Source organism: Macadamia integrifolia, chromosome 7 (genome assembly GCF_013358625.1).
Source record: "Macadamia integrifolia cultivar HAES 741 chromosome 7, SCU_Mint_v3, whole genome shotgun sequence".
Classification (NCBI taxonomy): Eukaryota; Viridiplantae; Streptophyta; class Magnoliopsida; order Proteales; family Proteaceae; genus Macadamia; species Macadamia integrifolia.
The window spans coordinates 31616946-31633933 of NC_056563.1; the positions used below are offsets into that span (position 1 = coordinate 31616946).

General features: G+C 38.3%; 1 protein-coding gene across 1 annotated transcript in view; it reads right to left on the minus strand.

Annotated features, from left to right (window-relative positions):
- The window catches only part of LOC122084014 (calcium-transporting ATPase 3, endoplasmic reticulum-type), a 109765-nt gene that overhangs the window by 51715 nt on the left and 41062 nt on the right, over window positions 1–16988 (minus strand). Inside the window, exons 13-16 of the mRNA XM_042651992.1 lie at window positions 15343–15444; window positions 13292–13350; window positions 11684–11828; window positions 4568–4675 (exon numbers count right to left, since the gene is read on the minus strand). Of these exons, the coding sequence (XP_042507926.1) occupies window positions 4568–4675; window positions 11684–11828; window positions 13292–13350; window positions 15343–15444 (414 nt within the window). The remainder of the gene's footprint in view (window positions 1–4567; window positions 4676–11683; window positions 11829–13291; window positions 13351–15342; window positions 15445–16988) is intronic.

Here is a 16988-nt window from a genome sequence, read left to right on the forward strand (position 1 = left end):
CCATGCAGTCAATGCCAATGGGTGTGCTGAAGAGCTGGTGGCAACCGAATACATTTCACACCTAACCCAGGCTTTTGCCAACAACCTTTCTTTCAAAATCCACTTGGTGAACCTAGCCAAAGTCTAGGAAGAGCTAAAAAGACTTCAAGAGACAGTGGCTCGAAGCATTAAGAGGAAATAGAAAGATTCGTATCAAAAGGATGCACAATACCTGCTATAGGGAAAAGACCTATCATCTTACACCCTATTCCCTTCAATACACAGTCAATCCGTTGATACATACACACGGTAGAAGGAAACACGAGAGACTGTCTTGCCGATTTGTAATATAAACACATGGAACTGATATTCACTTGTATTAACCGGGTAGATAGACTCGCAAGAATGGAGGGCGAGGAACAGATTGTAGAAACACTTTGCAAACCGCATAATGGGGGATGCCATTCGTAATGAACTTCTTGCTTGAAGGAGCATCCTTCATCATCAGTAACAGTGATGGAAGACAGAGAGGGAAACTTCCACACAGATCCTTGCAAAAGCTAATTGATCATATTCTTAGTTCGACTATCAGAGTACAGGGGATTTCCAATGACTGACCCAACGATACTGAGCCCAACGACAAACCAAAAATGTAGAGCGAGCCTAGGGAGAGTAAATCTAGAGAAGGATCATGTTGAGATAAAACTGATGGAGTTGCAGGTACGATCCCATTGACGAAGGAAGAGCGGTTTCCTACCAATTTTCCAAGGGTGCCCTCAAGGGCATGCACCTTGTCATCTTCATTGGAGAATTTGAAGATGAAAACACCAATATCCATCAGATGAGTATCCAAAGTCCCATGAATTTTCCATTTTTTAGTCAATGACAATCTGACTATGTTAAACAGAGGACGGCTGCCAATGAAGTTTCCAACCAAAGAAATTTGCCCATTTGGAAGCTTCCATATTTCAAGGGTTCAGCTGGGTAAAGGGCAACCTTAGAGGTCCCAAATAAAGCTGGAGAGACAAAGTGGACAGGAAGACCCTCTCTAGCCGATAAGGGAGCATGGCTAGTAAAGAGAGATTTCCAAGCCAACCATCCAAGGGAGAGGCTGTAGGCCAGGGAGGGGAGGGGAGGGGAGAGAAGGCAGAAGGGCAATGGTGGGGCAAGCAAGGAGGGAATATGGAGACCTGGGCGGTGATCGCACCACCTCAGGGAGGCCTGCCACACATAGGGACGGGTTCTCAGTTCTCACAGTGACAGGGGGGCTTCATCCCCCTTTCTTACTTTCAATCTCCCTTTCTCAATGTCAATGAAGATCTCTGTGACCTTGCCGCCTATTCATGACAACAATCACTAATCTGCTTTTTTTCTTTCATAGACCCCAATAATTTTCAACAGCCCTTCACATTGTTATGGTGCAATGAAGCCATTGACAGCTCAAAGGTCCCCATATGATCCCACGTAAAAACTTCTTTCAAATGTTATATATCACCCCTTACTCTCCCCTGCTTTCAACTATGTGGAATGCCTTGCCTCCATCAGTAGAAGCCTCGAGGTCACGGAGATAATGTGATTTGGACTGCAACCTCTTCAGGCCTTTTCAGCTCTAAGGCGGCATGGGCCTTCATCTGATCTTAGGGCCCCTAATCTCTTTGTCGCAAGTGCATTTGGTTAAAAAAACTATATCCCTCGGCACAACTTTACCGTTTGGAGGGCTCTCTCCAACTGCCTACTAAATCTTTTCTCATAGACCATCATGTCCTTGAATATAGTGGAAGATATAGAATTATAGATAATCTCTTTTTTTCTTACCCCTTTCCTCTTCTATTTGGAAAAGAGTTCTAGCAAAATGTTGGTCAAGACGTCGAAGGATCCTTCCTTTTCAAAGAGAATCGATTTAGGTGGATATGTATTTTCCCAGTTCATCAATCTGTGATGTAGTGGGTAAGCTTCGGTGCTTGCATTAACCAGATTTGGATGGAGCAAAAAAAAAAAAAAAAAAAAGGGTTCTCCAACTCCAGACTCTTCCAAGAGATTTGGGATTCAATTTCCTTTGACATTAGAATCAAGCTTTCTTCACTATCCTCTCATTGTATTGATTCCCCGAGGCCCTCCATTCTATAGCCCTCATCTTCAACTCCCTAAGGATTGCGGTTTTTCTTTGTTAGCCTTACTATATTTTTTGTTTTCTCTTCACTGCTTTTGGGGCCCCGAGTTTTTGGTACTGAATTTTTTATTCACCCAAAACAAATCATTCTCAAAAATAGGAAAGGAGATACAAGAAGCCCTATAAAAGGAGAAGAAGAAAAAACAAGACAGAATAACAATGCTAACAACACAAAGTGCTGCAAAATGGTGAAGCAACCGCAATACACAACAATATACATGTTCCTTGGGGAGTCAACACAACTAGAGGTGAACGAAGACAACTTGCTTATAATATCGAAAGAGATGGAGACCCAAATCTGCTAGAAGGATCTGGAACTAGAGGACCATTTTCTAAGATTACTCCAACAATAAATGGTTAATAGCAACACCAAAGGCAAGCTTTCCCACCTCATCAAGGTTGATTTACCAACAAAAATCATGTTCACCCAAATCCATTCCCTCTAGAATGGAAGAATCCTTCGAGACCTTAGACAATATTTTTCCATGAGCTCTTTCCAAATAGAAGAGGAAAAGAGGCAAGCAAAAAAGAGATGATCCTCATCTTCCAAATCATTCCAACATAGGCAACGGGAAGGAGAGACAGGGATTTGATGGTGAATGAGAAAAGATTGCATTGGGAGGAAGTTGAATACTGCCCTCCAAAAAATATTGTTGTGATGGGGAATGTGGCTCTTGAACCAAACTAACTTGCGCAAACATAACAGGGGCCACGAGAGATGTAGTCCTATACCGCTTTGGAGCTAAAAAGACCCCAAGAAGATGTGGACCAAACAACATCATCTCCCCTACCATAAGGTCATCTGGCAATGTAAGAGCAAGGTTCAAGGTATCAAGTTTCGACCAAGTTTCGACCCTTGGGGAGACCGAAATTTAGGTCGAAACCAGGGAATTTTTTCCGGTTTGGTAGAAACTTCGGTTTTGACACCCAAACAGTGTTTTTTTTTCCCTGATTTTTTGTGTACATCCTATTTTAGACATTTCTAACACATTCACATCATTAGTTTCATTAAAAAAAAAACACAAAGTCATATTTGTATGGTGAACCAAAGGTTCGGTAACCATTACGCTGAGCTGTTAACTGAAATATGTTGCAGGTAAATGCATTTTGAAAAATAGAAAAAAAAAAAAAAAGGATTAACATGCAAAAAAAATTCGGCCACCGTGAATGTGTAGATCGGGTCCTCCTAAGTTACATATAAAAAATTTACATAATTCTACTCTATTTACAAGTATATCCTATAAAAAAATGATTTTTGGGGAGCTGGGACTTAACTTTTTGGTCCAAGCTATCTTTCTTACGTAGATGAAGCAAGAACCACCCTTAGATTCAACTTTGTTAGGAAAAAAATGGAAATCTCCACTGTTTCCCCAAGTTTTCCACTCCTAGGAGAAAAAACTAAGAGAGGGTCAACTTCTGCTAAAGAAGGCTTGGGTTTTTTTTCAAACTAATTTATATAGGACCTGGTTCCACCCAAAGGGTCGAACCAGTTGGTTTGGTAGAAATTTCCCATGTTTCGGTAAAAACATGGGAAATTTCGTCAAATTTGGAAACATATCAAAACATAGTCGAAACCTAAAAGTCACAGGACATATCGTTTCGACCCCTGCGGATACGAGTTCTTGAACCATGTGAAAGGCAAGTCATTCCAAACAGCAGAGACTAGAGGAGAGGAAGGTTGGGGGGGGGGGTCCAATCATCATGACTAATGATGTCTACAACCATGGACTGCATAGGATGGCCCAAACGATAGATGGCTCTAGCACTAACATAGTGGAGAAGAATGCCCATAGGGTGCCAAGCTGCCAATGATCAAGACAAAAGGAGGTGGAGACACCGCCATCTATTTGGCTGGAAATGGCCCCAAGAGCAATAGGCCAAAGATTCAGAATCTCACCCTTCTGTTAATTTGAATGATTTTCTAGAAATATTTTACAGCTCTTTCCGGTACATGCATCGGGAGGAGAGGGGAAGCATACATTGGAAGGTCACCTTCATTTTTAGTTTTTCACTAGTACTAATTAACTGACAAATTCTACAACCCACTGCAACATATAATAATGACCTACACACAATGCACATGTAAAGATGCAAGAGACATTAAGCATTACAACCAAAACAACCTAAGGTATAATCGCCTATTAGTAACCAAAACACAAAAATTTTTCATTTTCAAGTGAGCTACACCCAAAGAACTAAGGAATGAACAAATTTCAGATTTCTAAGAGTAAATGATCCAGAAACTAGTGCTACTGATGCAAAAGAAGTTAATATACGATAAGTAGAGATGTTCATTTCATATACCTCCATAAACAAGTCCTATGACATTGTTAAACTCAAAATCTCACTCACCTTGCCATCCGGGAAAAAAAAAGGATAGTGAAAAAGAAGAATGTCCAGACCAGATAAAAACTTTACCTTCATACCTGCACTGTCAAAAATTACCCCTTCTGGTGCATATGTGGTCCCACTAACACTGTATTCATCAGTAGTAGCGTCATGGCGTCCGGAACATACCACGCATATCTGGACAGAACCAGTAGAAGAAATAACGATCAAGGCTGCATAGAATAAGAATTTGACGGTAGGAAATGCGAAAATTCATAACTGAAGAACCTATCAGGATTGGATCAACAAATTACATCACCATGAAGCAATGAAGAGAAAATAAACTTTTATCTAATGAAATGCTTAGGGAGAGATTTTCCAAAGTATTATCAGTATAATTGTGCTACATATGAAAGGACAACATTACTATAACCAGAAACTCGAGAAACAAAAAAAATATTGGAGCAAAAAATGAACCTAACCTAAATTAAAGTTTCTAAGAGGTGGAATATCAAAAAACAGAACTGAACCAGCATTACATAATAAAACTGGCCAAATGTTTCCACCAAGTGAATTAAAACATCCAAAAACAGGTCTTTTTTCGGGTGAATAACAGATTTAGAAGGGGGAGGGAATATACAGCCCCTAGGGGAAAAGAGAAAACAAAACTACACACAACCTACAACGGCAGCAAAATATAAAGCACAACAAAAACCCAACAGCCAAATAATGGTAGAGGGAAGACACCAGGCAACGACAGTTTAATTTGTCTCTAAAGAAGTGAAGTAACGAATCAACTGATTCAAAGGGAAGAAAAGTTGAGCGAAAATGCATACAAATTTCATTTCAGGGTTTAGAAAAACATGATTTAGGGTGTGTTTGGGTCATGCATATTTCAGTATCATACATTGAAACCTGTTATTTTGGTGAAAAAAAAAATCATTAAAATTCACATAAGAATTCCAATGATTTTGTTTGGGTGTCTTTAATTAGTTGGTTTTTCAGCCCACTATACATTCAAACATGTGTGATTATGTTACATGTTGTAAAACTAAACTGCTGACCCATGAAACTAAAGGTTCAACTATCTTTAGAAACATAGTTAAGCTACACATGTCAATAATCAACTTGTCAGCAAATAAAATCATGATCTTATCTTTTAAGAGAAAGAAAAAACCTTCGTAGCACCATAAATTAGCTTATCCCAAAGTGGGTAGCTCTAGAACTGGCTATAGCATAAAAAAAAAAATCTTAGTGAACTCATACTTCAATGGATTCTTTTAGGTCGTACCATCAATGGACTATGGCATTATGATCATTTTAGAAAGAATGGTCCATCTCACAGTTTTTCCTTTGGTAAGTGGTCTGCCAAATAGTTGAGTTAGGTTTACCTAATCTTACTAGCTAACAGACCAATACGATCGTGGTTACACCATTGAAATGCGATGAGTATTTTATTAGCAGACCCTATTTTGGGCATGTTATAACCAGAAGCAGACCTTATAAAAGTAGAATCGTTAGGCTCTAACATGAACCAGTCACGTAGAAGTGGTGTGTGAATGAATTCTCTTGAGCCTTAAGGCATGGATGAATGAGAAGATTCAACCCCACCCCTTGGACCTTTTTTCTCTTTTTCCTGAGGCATTCATACACTGTATATTTGAAAACGCATGGAACTTTTATTGAATTTCCTTGCTTATTACAATATTCATGATTTTAAAACACCCAAATACTTGAACTGGAAGTAGGTTCGAGAATGTTTTTCTCAACCTAAATACCTGCAATCCACCGCAAACTTGATTGAATCGATGACGAAATTGACTCATTCTTCAATAAGAAATATTTTAAGTAGATCATGTAGTGATGAGGTATGGTAGGCTGAAACAAGTCAATCCAAACACGCCTACAGAAACAGAATCCCAGTAATCCAAAACACAGCAGAAACTTTGAATAAATAGAACTCTCGAATGAAGAACTTGATGAAGGTGAAATTAAGATATCCTACAGAGCCTATGGGGTTCTTAAGATCTAAAAATATCAAAGGAAGTTAATGGTCGGATGGAGAGAAACATGGACAGAAAATAAAAACTCACAAAACAGAAAATTAAGTCCGAAAAACTAGCATGACTCATAAACCAGCCATCCGATGAACACAAAGTCTAGGTAAAATGAAGTAGGGATGAAAGAGAGTAACATAATTTAATGTCAGTCCAGATTGATGAGCAGATTCTCACTTAGAATCTCTCGACTGAAGGTTAAGCTACGTTGCTGTCTAACATTAGGTAACAGACATAACAACAGTGCTGGAAAAAAAACAAACAAAATTTAAAGACTTAAGTATCTGTGTTAGGAATTAAATAAACAGAAAGAAGATTAGAAATCACCTAAGAGAAGCCCATGGTAGGTGGTAGGAACTATAGCTGCTGGAGTGTTGCAGGAACAAGAAAATAAAGAGAAAACACAAGAGGAGGAAGAGAAGAAGAAGAAGATACGACCAATAGGCTTCACCACCTATTGGCCTGTGGTTGGCTTCACCACCCAGGTTGTGACTGATCCACCATAGTTCACCACTCTCATAGAGATATAGCTTCAACCAAAATTGTGGGATTTTGTGGGCCTTCCAGTTTACTTTTAATGAGCATAAGAACATTACAAGAATAGAAACACCCTATGGCATGGGGAGCAGCTTGGCCTCCAAGCATTTTTTAAGAAAGAAACTAAACAATGAAAATAGGAAGTACATGGAAATAGAAATTCCTACTTAGCCTAGCCAAAAACCAAGTAGCAATACAAGGAAATAGAAACTAAAAGAAATAGCAACTACATAATTAGAAACTCAAAGATCTTGGCAGCTCCCATGATCCCACGCCACCTGTCCACATACGGCCCATGGGGCCCTAAAATCTGTCAAAAGATCTCCTTAATTACTGCTGAGCAATGGCTACCTGGCGCAGAACATGGCCTTGACATAAGGAACTAAGTCGATGGCCAGAAAAGGGCTTGGTTTGGTTGTTTATAACTTAACCCAACTGGACTACTTAGGGGCCTGTTTGAGCTGGCCTGGTACGGCATCATGAAGTATTATAAATATTAAAGCATAAAGATACATTCTAAATGATACATTTTTCCTGATACGGAGAGATTCAAGAGACGAGCATAAAAAAGTTAGGGAAAGCAAAACCGTAAGCATTTCCGAAGTAAATTGATAGAGTGGGTACCTCCTCAATAATGTGGGGGGGGGGTGATATAGCGGGCACCTCCTCTGTTCAACCCCTTAGCAGTTGGGTATGGTATGAGCATTATCGGGTAAGGGTTGGGTAAGATATTTGAAAAGGCCAAGGTCAGTACCTACGCTGGTGACCTTGTAAAATTAGGGAGTCCCACCTATGCTGGTTACCATGTAAAAGTAGGGAGTCCCACTCCCATGCATGTTTTCCTGGTTTAAGTATGGTTTCACAATAGTTGATGTTTTCCAAACAGAAAGACTTCTTCTCTGTTCATAGATAAAGGACGAAGTGAGGCTTTCATTTCGCAGTCTTTTGTGGACATGTGAATGACAAATTAGATCATCGTTGAATCTGATGGCGAAGTTTTCATCAAATTTTCAGTTTCTCCCTACTTTGATGATGCCAGAAGTCATGTATTTCCTTCTTCTAGACACATTACAATAGATTCATAGTTGGTCATGGATGGAAGAACGGAATGTTGTCTTTGATCATGAAGGGAATGCATGCTAAAGACCTCTCATCTACAATAAACTATTGTCTTGAAAGGAGTGTACCAAGATAGCTCTTTAAATCCAGTTAAAGCGACACCAACAATGCCGTCACAAAAGAATTTGAAAGAGGCTAAACAATATGAGGAACTTGTTGTTTCCACTAAGCCTACCAATTGAGACGAAAGATATTCCATAACATGATTTTGCTCTTCCTCGCACATTCCAAGACAAGGACATGCAGTTAAAACTTCATATTCTAGAGTTTGTTAGAGTTGAAAACAAGGAGCTCAAGCACCCAAATGTGGGCAAATACAGTCCAAAAATTGGCCATATTTTAATATCTACGGGGTATGGGCTTTTAATTCTTTGGGTTTTATTTGTAATGGGATGAATCATAAGGCACAAATGTGGGCATCTAAAGGAGTGAACGAAATAGATATTTAATTAGCAGAGGGATCCATCAGGTATTGTAGTTGGCTATAGTTTGTCAATAAAGAGTTCTGATTTGGTTAGTTGAGCAGGGCCCAAGTTATCTAGAAGTAATTTTGAAGACTTAGGCTTCAACAATTTTAATTAGTTAAGTATTTTAGAGTCCTAGTTATTTAAGTAATCTAGCTACCTAAGAATTGTAGATTTAGGAAACATTGTTTTCTTCTTATATATAACAATCCCCACATGATGATTGTTAATGGAATAGAATACCGAACTTGGATTTGATTTGTGTAGCCAAGAATGCTTTCTCCTTTCTCTCTCTCCTCTCTATTCTAAATTACTGTTCATGTTACTGTTAATGGGTACGGTTCACAGTCCCAAAACAGCCATTTATCTTCTCTTTCTTCTTCTCTTATTCTCTCCCTTAGTCTCTTATGCCCATCACTTGCGGATCCATCTCCACAATCTGCATCAAAAATAGCTCAATTCATCCCAGCTAGTTTCATAAGGGAAAGAAACTCAAGAAGGCTCCATAAACCCGTTTTTAAGTACAAAAACTCTCTAGATTAAGACCCTAAATCCTATTACTATAAAAACTTCCTTCACATTACATGCATGCAAAAATACAAGTGTGAGTGTGTTCACGTGTGTAAATGACACCTCTATAGGTTTATTTAAAATTCGACACCTTCATTTGATTGCCCCTTGTCTTATTCTCAAAAATTTTTAAGGTAAAAAAAAGTTTTCCAAAAATAATTTAAAAGTTATTTATAATTATATAATTATCAAAAGCTGTCATTGTCTTACACATTTTTTGAGTGCACATGTGAATTGAGAGGATTTACGCTCATTGAAGAAAAAAATGTGCTATAGTCAAAGGGCAACAAAGTAAGATTGTAAATTATTTGATACCTTAAGGAGTGTAAATAAGAAAATTCCTACATATACATACATACATATATGGAAAATCTTGTTGTGCCCAAGGTTGGTTACAAGAAGACTGTACCCTACTTTTTTGCCCCTTGTCTTATTCTCAGAGCTATTTAATGCGGTATTTAATGCAGCCATGCAGGGTATCTTGTTGTAACCAAGGTTGGTTACAACAAGATGGTAACCTTACTTTTTTGCCCCTTGTCTTATTTAATCCCGGGGTATTACTAATTTTTTTTTGGATGAATAAACTATATTAAAGGAGAAGAATATACAAGAGAGGGCCTCACATGGAGACAGCAACGGGGTAAGCCCAACAAAAGGAAAAAAAATCACAACTACTCAATGCTACAATCCATCAGGGAGGGATGATAGAGAGAGGGAGACCCCAGGAGATAACAATGAGCCTGTTCCTTAGATAATCAAGAACCTGACAGTGAAGGTAGGTATGTGAGCTTTGTAGACACATCAAAGTAGATGGTGTTCCAAATCTGATCATAAGAGCATATTTGGATGGTAGCACAGAACGTGAGTTTTCCAGTGATGTCACAAATAGAGGGCCCTTGAAATGTCATATCGACCTAGATCCACTCTCTACTGAAGGGAAGGGTTCTCCTACTAGATGGCCAACAGCGACCAAGGACTTTTTTCCAAATGATGGAGGAGAAGGGACAAGCAAAGAAAAGATGATTTATATCTTCAATTCCATTCCAACAAAGACAATAGGCAGGCGGGACTTGGATGTGTCTATAGTTAAGGAAGGACGGGGTGGGAAGGCAATTTGAAAGAGCCCGCCAGGCAGTGAAACTGTGGCGGGGGATATCACCCTTGAACCAAACAAGTTTTCTCCAAGGGACCAAGGTGGCAGTTGATCTCACAAAATTCCAGGCGGATGAAGAGCTAAAAACTTTGGTGGGGTCTTAGTTCACCTACTCGGTGAAAACAAGATGCACCTATATATATATATATATATATGTATGTATGTATGTATGTATGAAACCAGATTTTGTTCATATCTTGCATTAAGCCAAGGCCCAAGCAAAGGTTTTTCCGACTATCAACCACCAAGTGACAAATACAAAACTTCGAAATAGAGTAACATTTTTTTTTTCTTTTTTCTTCATCTTCTTCTTCTTCTTCTTCTTTCTTTCTTTCTTTCTTTCTTTCTTTCTTTCTTTCTTTCTTTCTTTTTTTTCTGATGAATGGAAAAAAAATTCATTACCAAATGAAGAGATAGGGGGAAGAAAATAAAGTCAATAAACAAACAACTTACAAGACCCTGTCTTTAAAGAGGGAGAGAGGCAAGGACTGGAAAAAGAGAAGGGGCAAGGCCCCAAAGAACAACAAAAAGACTAAATCAGGGAGATGACCCAACAAGAGAGGGCCACAGCTGACAAAGATCTAACAGCATGTTCAGCCAATTCATTGTATGATGATTTGTATCTCCTATACTGATTCACAAATAGAGCGCCTGTTGAGTGCAGTGTTGGAAAAGAAAAAGATTCTGAAGTACAATTTACAAGAGACTAAAAATATTTTAAAAAAAAAGGAGTTCTGACAACCCTACTTTATAGGACAACAGAGAAGGAAGAGGCATTTTGGTAAATCATTTGAAATTCCATTAAAATGTCGTGTCATCCCACATACACAACCCCTGCAGCAATTCCATGGTTACTGAAACATAACTGTCCCTGAAAGGCTGAAACAGCTGGGGAACCATTCAGGGCATTAGGACATCAAAGAAAAGCAACAAATATTTCAGAACCACTCCATATCGATAAACACTGCCATGCATAGTATAATGAACAAATTTTTACCTTATTTACCAAATTAGAGTGGGAGTGAAGAAAAGAAAGGAGATTGAAAGGCAAGCAAAGAGAAGAGGAAACTTCTGTGCTGTTGCGAGCTGTGAGAAAGTGGTACAACAATTCAAGACCCAAGATTGAAGCATACATGGTAAAATGACATTTAAAGGATTAAATACATAATTAAAGTAACTAAGCAAAAGAGGCAACCCCTCTGGGTTTCTGATGAGCACTGACATTGATATATCCAAACAGAAACTAACAAAAATATGGGTGTTATCACAGAATATAACCAATGCAATAAATTTCCCTAATAATCACCTTTGACACAGACATCATGTTGGTCGTAAGAGTTCCAGTCTTGTCACTGCAAATTACTGTTGTACAACCTAAGGTCTCCACTGATGGCAGAGACCTTACAATAGCATTCATCCGTGCCATTCTTTTCGTCCCAAGAGCCAAGCACCTAATCAGATGAAGTAAACAAGAAGTTTGAGAGGTTCAGGAAACAATAATCTTTAACTGTGACCATAACAACAGGTTAATTACAATGTCTCCACATTGCCTGCTTATGCCAGCTTTTTCTTGTAACTTCATATCTGTACTGTAGTGAGATTCAAGAGTGTAATAACAGACTAAAACAACATATAAGTTCATATTTAGCTAATAAGAAAATCCAACCCCTCCTCTTCAAAACTCTTCACTTCGGCCCCCTTTCAATATTTAGACCTCTCAAAATGAATACCGCTCCATGGACATACAATTTTGGGGATGGATATCAACAACTCTAAGAAGCCCTGTGACATTCCTTCACATACATCAAAACATTAAAGATGGATCTCCCATTAGCCTAGTAGCGCCTAACAACACCCTGGCAAAGAATAGGGAACCCCATGCACCTTTATTCGGCTTAAACAAGCCATTCAAAAGAATGAATGGTGATCCTAGTGACCAGTAAAGAAAATATAGGGTGTTGCCACAAGAACTTTACAGGAGTTACAGCCTCCTTCAACCCAACGGAGTCTTTGTTTAAAGTATCTCTGATACCGATACAATACCTTCCGATACGTATCTTAAATTTAGCCGACCGATACGATACAAGGAATTTTTAAAATCTTTTCATATCGATATATAATCTATGATACATACCGATATGCATTAATACACCACCGATACACATCGATACGATAAGATATGCACCGATACACCTTTATGGAAAATATAAAATAAGGTGAAATGTAAGTTTCGTTATGTATCGGTATGTATCGGTATGTATCGATGTATATCGATCGGTACGTATCGGTGATATTGATATGTATCGATCGGTACGTATTGGTCAGTATCACTATGTACCGATACAGTGCGCTACGGTCATATAATGGCCAAGATGGATAAATTTTCAGAAAAACACTATTTTTTTAGGGGTTTTTGTTCCAAAATTGCTACCAGCCATATTTCCCTCTAACTAAAGTAGAAATCAAGGTTGGGCAGTGGGAACAAGGATTTTACATTTATGGGACAACTACAAACCTTGAATTCTTAGTGCGATACCCTCAATTTAGTGTTTATGCATAATACATGTTATCAATAGCTTTTTTTAACAAATTCTTTATGTAAAAGTGTTTACAAAAATGTTTCCTATCCATTTATGTGTGTATCTTTAGCGTATCTCCGATACGATACGATACCCTCCAATAAGTATCTTAATTTTGGCAGACCGATACAACGACTGATACCAATACTTTAATCCATGAACAGAGACTATTTTCTTTCTTTTGAGGGGAGAGATTAACATTTGTTTTTATCAATAAATCTATCTCAATCTGTGTGTTCGACATTCTTCCCCTTCTTTTCAATGAAACAATGAGAATTTTTAGTGCCTCAACAAACGAAAATTAGGGCAGATAACTGCTCATTCCAAACACTCACGTTGTAACAACAGCAGGTAGCCCTTCAGGAATTGCTGCAACTGCAAGAGCAACTGCAATCTGGGTACAGACAAGAAATGAGAATAAAGTGGTGAGCGTCAATACGAAGAAGATTCTTAAAAGAGGAAAGAAACAACTTAATGTCACATGGATGAGGCAATTCATAAACTCAATCAATTATATACTATTTACCAAGAATAAGAGCATCGCCATAATCTATTTGCAAGCATTAGACAACGTAAACTGAAGTTTTTACAAAAGCGCGGCCTCCACCCTTTATCTTCCCACTCTCTCCAGGAAGAAGGCCTTCTTACAAAACCCATCTTGAAGCCCTTTGATCCTTTTTTTTGGGTAGTATCTGAGCATATGGTCAAAGCCAAGGAAAAACAAGACAAATCTTATATATTCCTTTGTAGAAGCCTTTGTTCTACACCATTTCCTCACCATTTGAGCTAATATGGATAAGTTAAATGGTTTCAGTTGCAAGCTGAAAAGTGAAGTGAATAGATTATTCCACATCATCAACTTATGTTTGTTAACCATGATATCTTAGGTGACTTATCTTGCATCTGTTGTTACAATATTGCTTAGGCAGTTTCATTTTCTGCCAAAGAAATAAAAAGTTGTGTGAACAAGAAATATACTAAGAAAAGAGGAAAGAATACAAGAGCTCCCCCTAAGAGGCAGGGGAGAAAGGAAAAGAAACTGAAACAAATGGCCGGCCCTCAGCTAAGAGAGACTCGGGGTAAGAAACAAAGAGAATGGAAGGCCTTAGGAATCAACAATAAGCATGATCCTTGGGGTATCAATGCACCGGGTGGAATCACCAGAAAGATTGCTACTAATGTCGAAGTAGATAGTGTTCCAAATCTGCTGGATTAATCTAGATTTTTAGGTTCATCACCTGATGTTAACGCTACATCCCAATATGGTATATGGCAGCAACAAAAGCAAGCTAACTCATTGTGTCACAGCTGGATTTACCAGCAAAGTTCATATCCACCCAATTCTATTCTCTATCAAGGGGAAGGATTCTTCTCTAAGGCCAACATTTGGTAACCAGCCCTTTCCAGAAAGGAATAAAATTATTCGGAAAGGAAAGGGAACAGAGTTACCCACAATCAAAAGGAGAAATGATGACACAAAAGGAAGCATAGTTTTAGTTGCAAAAGATGGAAATTCATCCAGAAAAATGGTACAAGGTCAGAGCTTGAAGCAGCAACATGCTTCATGCCTTATGCTGCACACAAATGGCAAGCCACATAAAATATGACAGTTACAGGAGAAACCTTTAGCTCTATGACTATTGACTAGTCCTTATTAAATGTTCACTCTTTAAGATTTATAAACTAGCTTCTGTTAACAATATTTCCATAAAATTCCACTAAAACTTCAGTACAGTTCTTTACACGGTTTTAAGAATCAGCCAATCTGGCTTCATGTTTCCCAATCTGTATCCAGATTGAAACAAAGTGATTTTGGTTCAGGATGATCAGGGGTCCAGCACTAATCTTTATATTATTGGTTCTTCTGAAAACAGCCGCAGCTTCCTTGCTCAGATTACTTATATACTTATACAACAACAACAAATCCTTATCCCAAATTAATGGGATCGGCTACATGGATCAATGCAAATCACAAAAGCGAGAGAGAGAGAGAGAGAGAGAGAGAGAGAGATGAGACATGAGAGATGAGAACTGGATGAGAGTAAGAGGAAATAGACACAGCCCAACAAGTCAAGAGAATCTCAGCTAAATGGGGTCGGTGACATGGATCCTAGCCCTCATTACTTATATAGTTATACGTACTCAATAAAATATTGAACAAGACTAATGCCACACACTATGCCAAATTAAACAGAAAATACAACATTTCTCATAACACTGCAGATGCAAACATCCAATACATTTAAAAGCAAGCTAGCTTTTGAAGTTCATCGGCATAGCAAGATATGAAAAGATAAAATAAGCAAGTCCCATGTAATTAGCTTTTGAAGTTCATCAGCATAGCAAGATATGAAAAGATAAAATAAGCATTTCTCCCATGTAATACCTTAAAGTAATGAATTGCTCCTTGCAGAAACCCACCATGAGAAGGATCATGGAAGTGTCCAATGTTTACAACCCATACCAAGACACAAATCCCTGCAACAACCTAAAATCAAAGTGGAAAGTTTAACTACCTGCAATCTATTAACAAGATAAGAAAATGATATTTAAGAAGAAACTAAGTATGACTCAGTCAAACAGACTGAATATGATCAAATTAAATATATGTAATAATCCATTATATTTTGGGTAAAAATAAATATTCATTATCAAGGAGAGAGAAAACGGGGAAAGCACCGAAAGGGGCTAGAGGAAAAAACAACGATACAATATAAAGGGGAGAACAATCCCCTCAAGCAGAAGAGGGAAGCAAAGAGGAAGCAAGGCCCTAGGAGACAATGATATGCATGTTCCTTGGGGAGGAGATACATCTAGAGGAAGAACAGAAACTTTGCTCATAACTTCAAAGGAGGTGGAATCTCAAATCTGACGAAAATACCTAGAGTTGGAGGTCCAACTCCTAAGATTGCGCTCCATCCAAATATGAGAGATGGTCGCTCCAAAGGCAAGCTTCCCAATCACATCACAAACAGATTTACTAGCTAAAGTCATGTCCACCCAAATCCATTATGTATGGAAGGGAAGGATTCTTCTACTTCGAGGCCAACACTTGTCACGAATTCCGGACCAAATTGAGTTGGATAAAGGCACTCGAAAAAGAGGTGATCTATGTCTTCTCTTGTGTTCCAGAAAAGACAAGAAGACGGGGAGACTGAGATCTGCTGATGAAGGAAGAATGATTGCATTAGAAGCCAGTTGTTAAAGGCTCTCCAAACAATGAAGCCCAGTGACCTATATCCTAGGTTGGATTACCTTAAAGTATGTTGTGATGACACATATCAGGATATTGTGTCGGACTTCGATCATTTCTTCTGGCATACCTTAAAGCTGTTGTGCCATCTTTTGTGATAAAGTTGGAGGAACGGTTTTGCCGGCAGCAGCAATCATCTAGTAGTTTTGAGGATCCCTGGAACTCTGGTACTAACACAGATTCGGAAGAACAATTGTACATTTGTACTTTACTTCTTGTAACTTGTACAGTTGTACGTGTACTAAATGTTTTTCTCTTCATCCTTAATGCATATTTGAGTTGTTTTTATTGGATTTTGTGTGTTATAATAAAAAATTATGTCTATAATAGGCTATATTTGAGAAAGTATACAGCAGGATACAGCATACACTAAGTAACTAACCACCACAGGTCCAAAAAACAAACTACCATTTTGGGTGTGTTCTTTTACAATCTAAAGGTTCCAATATATTTAGAGATTCTTAACTAGGGTTTCCCTAAAGTTTCGAGGCAAAATTAGCCATTTGACTATTGAAATGCTCAAACAAATTCAGCAGTAAGGTTTCGGTCAGGTTTCAACCAAACCCAAAATTTCGAACATTGGTTAGTAGATGTGGTTGAAGCATTTGGTACCAAATTTATTCATCCGTAAAAGAAGTGCAACTAAGTAACTAAATTGATTAGCTAATGTAATAATGGCTGTAACATCCAAAGCAATCAGGTTTTCTATCACAGTTCACAAGGATCAACAGCAGAAAAAAAAACCAGTATTGCATTGCCCCCCCCCGGGGATAACCTAT